The 13,837-nt window shown below is 34.4% G+C and overlaps 1 protein-coding gene across 1 annotated transcript in view; it reads right to left on the bottom strand.

The window, feature by feature from the left end:
- Positions 1–13,837, bottom strand: part of LOC125674124 (uncharacterized) — a 90,345-nt gene that overhangs the window by 6,229 nt on the left and 70,279 nt on the right. The window contains exons 83-96 of the mRNA XM_056158016.1: positions 13,088–13,202; positions 12,383–12,801; positions 11,779–11,814; positions 9,440–9,680; positions 8,761–8,946; positions 8,327–8,524; positions 7,852–7,968; positions 7,378–7,489; positions 7,115–7,245; positions 6,504–6,518; positions 2,324–2,441; positions 1,863–2,035; positions 1,435–1,563; positions 973–1,182 (exon numbers count right to left, since the gene is read on the bottom strand). Of these exons, the coding sequence (XP_056013991.1) occupies positions 973–1,182; positions 1,435–1,563; positions 1,863–2,035; positions 2,324–2,441; positions 6,504–6,518; positions 7,115–7,245; positions 7,378–7,489; positions 7,852–7,968; positions 8,327–8,524; positions 8,761–8,946; positions 9,440–9,680; positions 11,779–11,814; positions 12,383–12,801; positions 13,088–13,202 (2,200 nt within the window). The remainder of the gene's footprint in view (positions 1–972; positions 1,183–1,434; positions 1,564–1,862; positions 2,036–2,323; positions 2,442–6,503; positions 6,519–7,114; positions 7,246–7,377; positions 7,490–7,851; positions 7,969–8,326; positions 8,525–8,760; positions 8,947–9,439; positions 9,681–11,778; positions 11,815–12,382; positions 12,802–13,087; positions 13,203–13,837) is intronic.

Genomic DNA, 13,837 nt, shown 5'->3' with positions numbered 1-13,837 from the left:
TCAATGTTCAAATATTACATCAGTGTTCGAAATTAACCACAGACCGAGTCTATGTCAAATGGCACTGGTCTATGCCAATTGTAATTGAGATAGACCAAATTGTCTATGCCAATTTTCTAAGTTTAAATCAATTGAGTTATCCCTAAAGTCAACATCTGATAAACGTTACGAGGAAAGGAGGACATTGTTATGGAAATGGAAAGCAAATATGCTTTTTAAGTACATTAAAAGTAAATAACAATGTTTTAATTTTGTGTTATTTTTTTCAATGTTGCGGTCTATGCCAATTTGATGAGGTCTATGTCATCTTGTTTTGGCATAGATCCGTGGTCTCTACCAAGTTTTAAACCAATTTTGAACACTGTTACATGTACTGACTGACCAACAAAGACCATTAGCATTAGGTGGCTTAGTGACTCGGATGACCTGAAAAAGTTAGCATACTTGATTCTAACGATCCGGACTACCCGGGTTAACCGGCAATGACCAGCGACACGCTTGATTGTGAGCTGGAATTGTGCACGTATCCCATCAAGTAAGCCAATTGAGCCGGAAAATTTGGTAGGTGAAGGCGGCTTAAAGCTGTCATCCTTGGCGACAATAGTATCGAGAGTGGCTTATTGTTTTTTAATTTTTACACTGGTGAAATAAACAATTTGTAAATAATAGACCATAATGTTTATACAATCGAAGGTCAAAATTTTAATTACTGTACTGTAGCTGGGTCAATTGATTCTTGGCGTGTCGCCGGGTATACCCAGCTTAGTTCAATTTGGCCGGATTTTATCAGAATCAAGTATGCTAATTGAATACTTTCATTCTGAAAAGGCTTTTTTCCCCTCAGCAATAATTTCATGGGCCCATTACTGGTCTGTTCAGTTGAAAAGGAGGCTTTTAATTAAGTTAATTTGACAAATTTAGTGAAATGGGTGTCAATCTTATATTTTTCACTAGTATTAACAATAATCATACCATGCTGAGAATTTTCTCGAAGTGCTTCCAACGGTCCTCTAGGTCTCTGAGCCACTGAGCTGCATTGTAGGTGTAGGGTGGTGCAGTGGTACCGGTCATCTTGCACCAGATCCTAGGGATCCTCAGGTGAAACAGATCATCCGCAGCAGACAGGTAGTGTTCGCTCAGCTGATCACCCATCACATTGTTCTCACAGGCATTTCTGATTAACTGTAACAGGCAACTTTATGTGCTTTATTTTTGGAAAGATTCTAAATTCATCCAACTAAGGCAGACCATAATTTCATTGTATAATCATCTTTCTGAACGGCAGAATATCTTCATATTCTTATAGAATTGTGAAAATTATGCACATGACACTGTAAATGCATTTTTGCTCTGAGAGGAATTTCAAGCAAATGTGATTGTTTATTGTGGTACAAAATAATTTAATATGGGAATTCCTATGGTCTCAAAACTTACAGTTAGAGTGTGCCTGACTTCTGTCAGCAGTTGATGAAGAATTTCACACTCTTTCATGATGAAGTCATTGAAAATCGGATAGTCTCCAGGCAATTTACGGATTTTTTCCACCACAAACTCTCTGAATGACTGAAAAATCAAATTTTTTTCAAACATTGAATTTGCGAGTTATTTCCCTTCCTAGAGATTAAGCCATCCCCAATGATCAGTGGATATTTAATCAAGACATTGAAGACACTACTGATAGCCACTTCTTCACACAGTAACAACAATTAGAAAGAATAATGAGAAGTTGATGGAGTAGTCTCGGATCACCAGAGCTTGACGTAACGACCCTAAACTAAATATCAATAACAGCAGTAAATGAATTTCAGTTTGTGCTGTTGTTTTCATTGTAAAATCAAGCACCTGTATCACTGAACACTTACCTTGCTGCTGTTGCCAATTTTTGGTGTCTTCTGCAGAAGATCATTACAGATTTGCCAGAGTTCTACGTCCTTGAAGCGGATTTTGTGTGTGGCATAACTGGCGGTGGAGAATACACCATGATGTACTACGGATGGGTTGTTGCTGGTTTTACTGATACCGGCCTGGGCAGGTCCTGGAAATTCATTTCCATTGTATAAATGCAATTCACTCAGTCTTGTGACACCCCCCCCCCATACTTAATTATTTATTATGAAAGGTAAGAATTGATGAGGGGGAACTTTAGAATCATACATGTAGTATATTTGATGATTAAAATACATGTAACTGCAGTGAAGTGAAAATGTAACAACAGACTATCAAAATGGCAAATTCTAAAAAACATGCGCAATATGAATTAGCTTACTAGTTTAGAAATATGATAATAAATATGCATGGCTGCAAACTTTGTATATATACTTACCATCAAATGGTGTGGGTGGTCGTGGGAACATCTTATGGGACAGTGTGTTGGTTGAGGGCATGCTATCAAACACTTTGTTTAGTCTGGTGAAGATGTACTGGTCATCTCCAAGTAGGGTCTGCACAGGAAAGGAAATGTGTTTAAACCACTGCATGATAACATGGTCTGATCTAGACATGATGACTATCACTCTAATTATGGATCATGCTTGCTAGCGTATGATAATCATTAGTATATATACTGTACTTGACTGTAATTTTAAAAATTGTAACTACTACTCTGTAGATGTAAAATGCAAAATCCTACTTAAAAACTGTGCTCAAAGCTAGCTACATGTACCACACATCTGTGCTGTCAATAACCTTCAATCAAGAATATTCTAGCTCAGAAAAAGAGAAAACAGGAGACCACCTTGCTCATAAAGACTGGTGAGTTTTGGACATTAACTGTGTAAACCCCATTATGGACTTTGTCATAGAAAGAAAATTTTATTTACACTTTGATATTTATAAGACTATAACCATAATTCTGTGATTCTGAAAGGAATTTTTTTTTGTAATTTTCCTCTATATATGAAACATTAAACTCCTATTGTACTGGTCTTTTTCAGGGGACAAAGAGTTGAACAAATTTGAATATTACATTGATAAATAGTACCATTGTACAATATGGGGGAAACATACATATTTATTTTGTTAAATCTTACACTATTTCCCATTTTTCTCCCCTTAGAAAGGAGCTTATCTAAAGAAACATATAACTCTCGTTTTCCAAAGAATATTTTGTACCAGTATGATTGAACTGTAGAGAAGAAAAGTTAAAAAACGACAGAAGTTTGATCAGACAAGTTCACTTTGGCCTAATTTAAGGCTTGTGTGAGCTAATGAAGTGAGCATGAGATTAGAAATAAGATGATACAGAATTTCAGTCACTCTGCCTTGTTTAATATCATTAATGAAATTCTTATAAAATTTCCAGCCAACATTCAATGACCATAGTTTTGTGGTAATTTAATTGTCAAAATGTTGCACCTCGATACCTCAAAGTTATTTTTTTATTGATTCTCAAAGTAAATCAAACCATTACCTTCAGGCAATTATTCCCCTTTACCAATCATTAAAGTTGATTAAAAAAGACTTTATACCAAATTAGTTTTCAATTAGGCATGTCATGTACATGTGTATACATATTTGGTACATCACATTAAAATCACAAAATCTATCTATTTTGAGTAAACCTCTATATTGCAGAATCTGTCAACAAAAAGTCTACTATGACTACTAATATTTCCTAAGTCCAAACAAAAGTCTTAGCCTGAATGTCGTTGTTGTAAATTAAGAATACTAATACTGCAGTGTAAACTGTTATCTGAATAGTGTTTTCTACTCATTAAATGTTTACTTTACCTCTATAGGGTGGGGGCACTGATGAAGCAGCAAGAAATAAAGATGTACAGACCTGCATGATTCTATACAGTCTAGCTTACTTCTCCTTACTCATAGGGCTACAAGGATCTCAGTGAGAAGTGCAAAGGAAGTCATTTTCATTTTTGAAATTAACCTGTTTCAGAGACAGAAAAGTAACTTGATCTACGCTTTGAAATCATGATCACATCAATGTGAATTGAAACAACTTATATTCCAGAAATTACTGGCAAACTCCAAACTTTTGAAAATCAGTCCGCCTTGTGAATCTGCACTTAACACACCTACATTTTACACATCTTTACTAAATAATACAAACATGGAGGGGGGAGGGGGGTATCATACTATCTAGTAAATTGGGGTTTCATATATATGATTGGTACATAATTGTGGAGATAGTGATATTAGAAGGTTAGATTCATGCACTTGTGATGTAGAATTGCATGGTAATATGCACTATAGTGATTTGGAACATGCATGCAATATTCCAGTGTATCATCTCAGCTGATGGCTTTGTGAAATGGTATTTTTTCACCTTGGTTGCATTGAAAATATGAATATTTAGAAGGAAAAAAACCCATCTAAATTTCATTTTGGTTTAAAATGAAAAATATGAAGACACATACTCTCAGCTCCAGGACAACCAAAGTAATGGGTTTTTTTTCTTAATTTTTTAATCAGATTTATAATTCATACTTCTCTCTACTATTTATCACTATTGTAACCCCAATTACCTTGCCCCAGTGATCATTTGATTCTACACTGTGTATTTATATGATAAATAATATACTAGTTGTGGTTGAAAAGAATCAAAACAAGAGGCCCATGAGCCACATTGCTCACCTGTGCATTTGTAATTTCCCACATACAACATTAATTTTGGCAAGAAGAGCTTTGAAACGTTTCCTTGTGGTTCTTTCAAAGATTTTCAGAGAATTTTCTCATATACAGTTGAACTTTGGTACCTCAGACACCAATATCTCGAATGCCATGGATATGTAAAAGTGATTTGGAAGTCCCAACCACTTATTTAAGTATTTTATCCTCGATATCTCAAATCCTCAGATATCACTAAGTTTTTTCTCAGTCCCTTCGAGTTCGAGATAACAAGATCTGACTGTATATATTTCTATGTAAATTGTTGAACCCCTACTATGGCCCCATCCTAAACACAGTATTATATTACATGGGGATATTAATTGAGAAGATTGTGTGAACAAACGAGAAAGTACATTACATGGAGATGAGTGAATATCAAACATATTTGTACCTTGCAGTCTTTGAAGAGTTTTCAAAGAATTCTATTATATTCCAAAGTAAAATTTTAAACCCCTTGTGGCCGTCAAGGGGTCATGGATTGCACAAACTTGAATTTACACTACACTAGGATGATTGCATATCAACTTGAAAATATGACTTTAATGAGTTTTCCTAGATATTCCTATGTAAACCTTTATCCCCATTGTGGCTATGATGGATGGAGGACTGTGGTTCCTACTGTGGTCCCTGCCCCACTGGGTGACCAAACTTTAATTTACACTGCATAAGGATGCTTGAATAATAATTTTACAAAAGTATATACCTAATAAGGCCGTAAACTGTTTTCAGGGATCATGAACTAACTTGAATCCTTCATCACATAAGGATGCTATTGTGTCAGTTATGGCTTTTCTGGTCTAGTGATCTTTGATAATTAATATTTTTGAAGCACCATATCCTATATTCCCATTTCTTCATTATCTCTCCTTGGAAGGGGGTTTGGTCATTCATTCTATGAAATTTGAATTCCCTTAACCCAAATAAGCTTTGTGCCAAGTTTAGTTGAAATTGACCCAACTGTGGTTCTAGAGAAAAAACTTAAAAATGATAAGTTTGCAGACAGATAGATGACAGACATTCTTTGATCAGAAAAGCTAATCTGAGCTAAAAGAATTCCAATATGTAAAACTTTAAACACCTAGTGTGACATTCTACCCAATTCACACTACAGTCCACTCCACTTATTTTGAAGTCGGTTATATTGAACTATTTGTTATATTGAAGTTAAAATAAATCCCCCAGTAGCAATATTTGTGTAGTTCTTTGGATATAATGAACAATTCAGGTTGGTCCTCTGAATTTCATTATATCTGGAGTAGACTGTATTCACACTATTTTTCCAATTATTCCCCTTGAAAAGGGGAAAGGTTGAACCCTTTATTGAAACAAATTTGAATCTCTTTCATGTATCCTGGCATGCTGGTTCTGGAGAAGAAGTCAAGATAACAACCACATCACCAGACAAGAGACAAATCGTGATCAAAAACTCAAGTCAATGGCTCAGCTTAGCTAAATATTCATGCAGTTTTGCATATCTAAAAGCACATTTTGGAGGTTTGCTAAATATATAAAATATAAATACTGATAACCTAATGATAGCAAAAATCTAGAACATTCATTAATAATTTCTAATTTTTGCATGGTGCTATTTTTCATACCTTTCTTTTAAACTAAAGAGGTTTTAAAGAGAGATTGAATAAGAGAATTAAAAATATCTTTAAATTCACTCAACACAATGCTAAAAAAAACCTTGTTCAAACTGGGTGTGTGTATATATATAGGCAATTATTTATCAGCTATGATTGTAATATACTGAATATATTGCTGCAATATATGGAGCAAGTCATCATTTTGTTATGGCAGTGAATTTTGGGGTTAACATTTGTCACATGTTATTTTGTCTATGGACACACTATGAACACACTGGTACAGCCTACCGCACTAAGTTCATCCTGTTATGCAAGGAAAAAACAAATGAAGAAAGAAACATTGAAAAAGCATTGAATATACATTAACAAACCATATTTTAATAGCAAATTTACTCTGCATCTCAAATTAAATGTTAAAGCTACGTTATATTAAATTCTTAAAAATATTTCAACTGTAAGCTTGATTTCATTACATTCTAAACTATGAAACAATATATATTATATAAAATTTTTTTACTCGGCATGTGCACGGCTTGCAGAAAAACTAATGGATTAATTTTAAACCATATTAATCAAATTCACATGTGAGTATTCTGGGTCATCATTTTGCTTTGAATATGGATTGAATTTGATTTCACAACAATGTATCATCATCAAATATCTCGTATTATGTCTTCATTCTATTTCCACATCAAAATTTTGTGGAAATAAAACATAATCTATTTCTTTGACAGATGATGTACATATTAATCCACCTTGCCAAAAATGAAACATAAAGACACTGTAAAGGAAATAATGACAGATCCCCGATAACCCTTAGGAGTTCAGATGGAATGGATGTGAGAAATCAGGAGAAAACTGGCAAATTAAGACGAAATCCTTGAAACCTAGAAACGTACCACTATGGTTTGGTGAATATGGCAGCCTTCAGGCACATCTAGATAATGATTTGGAGCGCCATCTAGAGCCTGGATCAGAGAGTTAAGTCGCACATTTGGGTTAAAGAAGGCTTGTGGATGGCGGTACTTTACTGCAACAAAAAGTGAAGATTCATTTAGCTTAACATTTTGAAAAATATTAGTAGAAATATAAAAAAAAAACCACGCAAGTATTCAGTTTAAAGAGTGTAAAATGAAATTGCATAACGAGAGAAAAGTCTTACATCCTTTTACTTCAAAGTCCCTTTTGAGGGCCCCAGAGGAAAGCCAGAAGTCCACCATGGCACACAGACTTTGATGATCATAGAAATCGGTCACATAGCTACCATACACAATCTATAAAGAATAACGATCATATTAAATCTACATACATTCATGGTTTTAAATACAGGCTATATATATAATATATAAGTTATAAGCGATATAATATATGTAATATGCAATAACTTTTTTTCTTATATGCAAGGAAAGTTATAACTAATAATTAGGGCATTTGATAAAATGGCCATTTAATAATAATATACAGAAAAGTTAAAGAATATTAAATCAATTTGTAGCAAATTAACTCATAATTTTTATTTTTATTGCATTAGTTTAATTTGCATTATAATTAATCTGAAGTAAATTTAATTTGCATTTAAGTGAACTAGGCACAAAGTGATGATCATCCTTTCCTACTGAACAATCGGGATGCATACCTCGGCGACCATGTTTCTGATGCCGTTGTAGGACACAGGCCTGGGCATCTGGGAACCATCAGGGGCCACACAAAAAAGCGGCTCCTTAAACTCGCTCTGTACTATTGCCAGAGCCTCCTGTAAAACAGCAGGTGAGGGATCCAAATGAATTTATGGCAATGTGGGATAATTCAGCTTTCTTTAAAAATTTTTAAAGGTTGAAATGCAATTTTTCATTTTCATATTTGGAAGGATACACACTGTAAGATCCTTGATTTTATTGAAGCTATAATTTTTTTGTTTTTGTGGTAAAGAACAGAAATTCAATACAAACAGAAAAGAACATTGACTATCTCTTTTTTAAACCATGAATGCTTGATCTCACAAAAACAAAGTAAATCACAGCATGCCACAAATTATCTTATTGTAAATTTAAATACTGAAGCGATAAATGTTCAGTAGATATCAGTACGGTTAGTTGACCCTGAGAACTTGCCTGCAGACTGCTGTAGCCTATATTATGAAAATCTTGGGGACAGTTCCAGCCCCCCTGTCCAAACCTGGCCCTCAGTTGTACTGCAGCATGGAGGTAACACAGATTGTGCAGCATCACCGGCCACTCCGGGCGCGACGACTGTCGCAGAATGTCTGATTCAAACCAGGAGAAAGACCGAATCATGCTGTCCTTCATCACCTGGAATGTCAATATTGGTCAACCAATATTCAATGTTTATATTTGATACTCTAGCTTACCTGCAGCGCATATCCTTGTAAATTCATGTAAATAAACTTTATCATTGATATAACATTAATTGTTGGATAACGTTTAGTTATAAATATTCTTTTATACAACTGAATCCAATGCAGTTATAAAGCTATAGCTGCTTTTAAATGTCTTAAACTACAATACACTGAAATATTCTCACAGACCTTAGGTGTGTCCACAACCGCTTTGATGGAGTTCTGCAGCAGTCTGACGGGAATGACCTCGGGGTTCGCCTGACTGGCTACCCACAGGCGAAACCCTTCTGGGTTTGGTCTCTCAGTCAGGAATGAACCTAAGCTGGTCAAAACACTGGGTGCATTATGAGCATTGTGAATGTACACCCAAGATCCCTACAAAGTAAGATTACATCACTGTAACACTGCTAATTACTTAATTCCTACAAAGTTTACCTCCCTGTAAAACTGCTAATTAATTAATTTCTACAAAGTTCACCTCCCTGTAAAACTGCTAATTAATTATTTTCTAAAAAGTTCACCTCCCTGTAAAACTGCTAATTAATTAATTCCTACAAAGTAAGATTACATCACTGTAACACTGCTAATTAATTAATTCCTACAAAGTTTACCTCCCTGTAAAACTGCTAATTAATTAATTTCTACAAAGTTCACCTCCCTGTAAAACTGCTAATTAATTAATTCCTACAAAGTAAGATTACATCAATATGACACTGCACATACATTGCATTCAAACATCCACTGTGTATGATTGTTGCAAAGTTAAACAGTCTATATCTTTGTAAACTTACTTCACTCATGAACAAATGAAACAATATTGTATATGCCTCTGTAATTTATTTCTTTGATTCAGTATTGTAAACCTTACCTCGCTGATTGCTTTCTTGATGACCTTTCTGACCTTGCTGCGAGTGGCCTGAGAGTTGTCTGTTACTGTAATCATGTGACGCTGGGCCTGTTTACGATTGGAGAAGTCAATAAAGCGACTCTGGGCAGCCTCAGCCTCAAACGTGTACAGCAAGAGAATGGGAAGGGAGATAGTGGAGGGAGACACTGGGGCACTCTGTTTGTACATGGTTGACAGGTCCAGGCCCATGTCTCCATAATATCTGTAACCGTTTATAGTACATTGTTACATAGATACATGGATTTTGAGGTTTTGCAAATGTTAATATGCATGCACTTTAATTGAAATATTGTGAATATAGAAATGTTCAGTTTGAGATTGTTATAAAGTTAAAAGATCATGTAAACAAAGAATTAATTCATAAGTTAGTTGAATGTGCTACCCAGAAGTCCAGGTGTGATTTGGAAACTTCTCCCACATATTTTTTTTTACATATTCATTACAAAGAAACATCAGATATTTGCAAAAATTCATATTTTCTTAAATGGAATAAAAATTCTTTACACATGCTTTAACATCACAATAACTAAAGCACACAAATTCAGGGGAGAATTTCAAGCTTCACTAACACAAATTCAGGGGAGAATCTCAAGCTTCACTAACACAAATTCAGGGGAGAATCTCAACACAAATAAAGGAAGGGCAACTCTTTTTCTTGATGACATTCAAACTGAAAAGAAAATCTGATAAAAAGCTTGGGTAAATTTCCAAGCAAGCAGTCACATCTTTGTGCTCATGATTTCTGTCTTCTTTATAATTATTTCAATTTCAAAATTTGCTTTTATAGTTTCAATGCTATGAAAAATTAGTATCACTGAACACAGATCAAATGTAAAATTAAAATTTTTTAGGTTTTTTTTTTGGTTCCACCTCATTACAGTATAACGTGAATACTTTCATAGAACTTTTCAGCCATAATTCAGACTAATGACAAATTCTAGCTCAAACAACAGATTCTAACAAATTCAAACTCCACAATCCTGTAAAACAATGCACCAGCAGAGAAATGATAGATGCAATGAATTCTGGGAAGACACAGTGATTTCTGGAGCGGTGTGATGGCCGCCTCCCATGCAAGACAAACCCTTACCCTAAATACTCCTGTTCTGGACCATGTAGAATGCTGGTATGAAAATAGCAATGGGGTTAATTAAAAAAGTAATTACTTCATGATGTGTTAATTTTCAAAGAGCTATACATAACAAAGGCTTAACTTGGCTCCTAGATACTGAGAAAATTCACGCCAAATTTTAAGTACAGTTGTAGATCTTTTTAAACTTCCATTCTTGTGCAGCAAATCCATGATAATATTTATGTACAGTTTCATAACATTTCTTATATTTTGACATGAAAAATGAAACATTTTATTGTTGTGTTTTTCATTGTCACTTTCTGCATTTGTTTTTATTTAAAGAACAATGAGTACATAGGATAATATGATTTATTTTTCTACCATTGATGTATCTTGGATAGATACATACATGTATGTAGTGAAATTTGTAAATCATGTTCTCCAATAAACTTTGTCATTGCAAATAAGAATGTGCACTTTTAAAATAAAAGTTTAAAAAATATGGGAAATGTCACACATTCAAGGTATCATACCTTATCATTGCCAGCATTTTTCTACAAATAACATATCAGGAAATTGTGCCTCAAAAAACAAAACAAAAAAAAACAACTTTGCTTCAATGAATTGAAATTTAATTCAGGAGGCTAGATTAGGCCCATACGACAGTCCTTTGTCTGGTTGGCTTTTGTCTCATGATTTTTGACAAACTGCAACCAATTGTGATCACATAATTGTGTTATATAGCTTGATGTAAATATGCTGTCATTGTAAGGAGTATTGGCGGTTTTCTTTTTATGACACATGAATCTTTCCAAATTTGTCAACATGATTTGTGGAGATGAGAGGCTAGATGTGTATGTGACTGTGTGCTTGCTGTGAAAGCTGTAGAATGCTTATATTAAGTTCAGTATAGTTTGGCCTCTCCATACCGAGTATGTACAAGGTGCTGTGTGTTAAAATTAGAAACACATCAAAATTTCATTTGTAAATATAATTAATGAACAAAATTATCAATTATCATGCTCCTAAAATTAAAAAAAAAATAAATTCATAAACAGCTAGCACAACAAATTCAAATTGTAAGTATCAATCAAAATGCATTCATATAACTGAACAGAATGAAAAACGAATAGCAAAAATAGAAAATTTGATTGGCACAACATTTCATTTCCTTCACCAACAATTCAAACAACTTTGTGTTAATTTTCAAGGTTTTACAATCACCTACCCACTATATTCCTTCCTCAAATTTACATTAAACCAGCTAGAAGTACATACAGAAGTAACTACAGACTCATATCACAGGAACAAAGTCATAGATCATTTGACATCAATATTTACTGTGTATACATGTATAGAAATTAAATCTGATTATCTACTTTTGTAACTACATGGTGATTGTTATAGGTATTGCTAAACACTAGTTCTATAAACAAAACAATGAGCAGTCAAATGAATTAAGGAGGACATATCACTGGAGTTGGTATAATTAAGGAGGACATATCACTGGAGTTGGTATAATTAAATATACATTAAGGAGGACATATCACTGGAGTTGGTATAATTAAATATACATTAAGGAGGACATATCACTGGAGTTGGTATAATTAAATATAATTAAGGAGGACATATCACTGGAGTTGGTATAATTAAGGAGGACATATCACTGGAGTTGGTATAATTAAATATAATTAAGGAGGACATATCACAGGAGTTGGTATAATTAAATATACATTAAGGAGGACATATCACTGGAGTTGGTATAATTAAATATAATTAAGGAGGACATATCACTGGAGTTGGTATAATTAAGTGAAAGTGATATAACTTACTTTTTCCCCAGCACTCTCTGTATAAAGACAGTGGATGCCTGCATCAGACGGTCACTTCTGACTGCCCTGACCACCAGTAAACGCTTCATGGGAGCAAAGTCTTTGCTGTCCATTTTGTCGGGCAGTGGCATGTTCTCTGGCTCCTTCTCCACATTGTCACACAGCATTCTCCATTCCATCTCACGGCCATCTTTTGGCATCCTCTCAAACTTCTCCTGGAACCATTCGAAATGAGTGGCCAGAACCTGTAGGTTGTGGAACTGGTCATCGTGCATCCAATCAAACGGCTTCTTCATCTGGACAATCCTGCTGTCTTGTGGTTGGGTGAAGCCGAGTTTTGTCATGACAACAGCGCTGTAGTTTGGTGACACCAAGAATTCCCGTTCTCCTGGACCAATGTTACCCAGGGAATCTTCCACCTACAATCATATATCAATGTTACCTAGGGAATCTTCCACCTACAATCATATCAATATTACCCAGGGAATCTTCCACCTACAATCATATATCTGGAATTTTTTTAAGGTCCAGAATTAAAAGGCACCATCTCTCACAAGTTAAATTTGCGTAGCTTGAAATTTATCAAACTGAGATCCGACAGATATAAATGTAGATAATTACATGAATGCCACAGGGAAAGACAGATTTCATAAATGTATGAAAATGTGTGGTTTTTGTGACAAATTGAATGAATTTGAATTTCACCTCTACAGCCAGCAGGAGTGTGAAAATAAATCGGTCTCTCTCCAGAAGTCCCCTTGCAAATGTGGTGTAAGCCATGTAGGTTATTTTCTCCAGAGTTTCCTCTGCTCTCTGAGCTCTGTAACAATATAGATGCATGATAAACACAGTAAAATTTAAAATCATATAACACAAGATAATTATTACACCTAATAATGATTGTATATCATGAACAATCAAAATGAATTTTGAATGTACAAATAATGTCAAGAAAAACTGCAACAAAGATAAATAATTCTAATTAGGCAAAAAGCAACTCATGCATTGAAAAAACCTCCCAATTCATTTCAACAATTTAACACCCTCTTGTAAAGATTTCTATATACAGATCAACCTCCAGTGTCAGATATCCAGGTTTCAAAATGTACCTCTAAAGTTGTGTAGGTTCTACTTAAATTCATGCATTTGACAACTGTCATCCAAAAACAGGAAGCTTAAATAGGTTGATCTGTACGCATGAAGTCAAAAAATTATAAACTCAATACTGTCAACAGAACATCTCAAACCCTAGCACAAAGCGCTTGGTAGACTTCGGGTGTAACCGTCGAAAACCACTGGTATACCCACTAACAATATAACCAATATATTGAAAATTTGAAAACAATCTGAATATTCTGCCTCTCTCTGCTTCAATACAAAATGAGAGTTAATGTGAACTGCTATAGGCATTTTATATAGCTTTAGTAATATTATATTGTATGTCACCAAAATCAC

Source organism: Ostrea edulis, chromosome 3 (assembly GCF_947568905.1).
Source record: "Ostrea edulis chromosome 3, xbOstEdul1.1, whole genome shotgun sequence".
NCBI classification, from domain to species: domain Eukaryota; kingdom Metazoa; phylum Mollusca; class Bivalvia; order Ostreida; family Ostreidae; genus Ostrea; species Ostrea edulis.
This window is presented reverse-complemented; position numbering and strand designations above follow the sequence as displayed.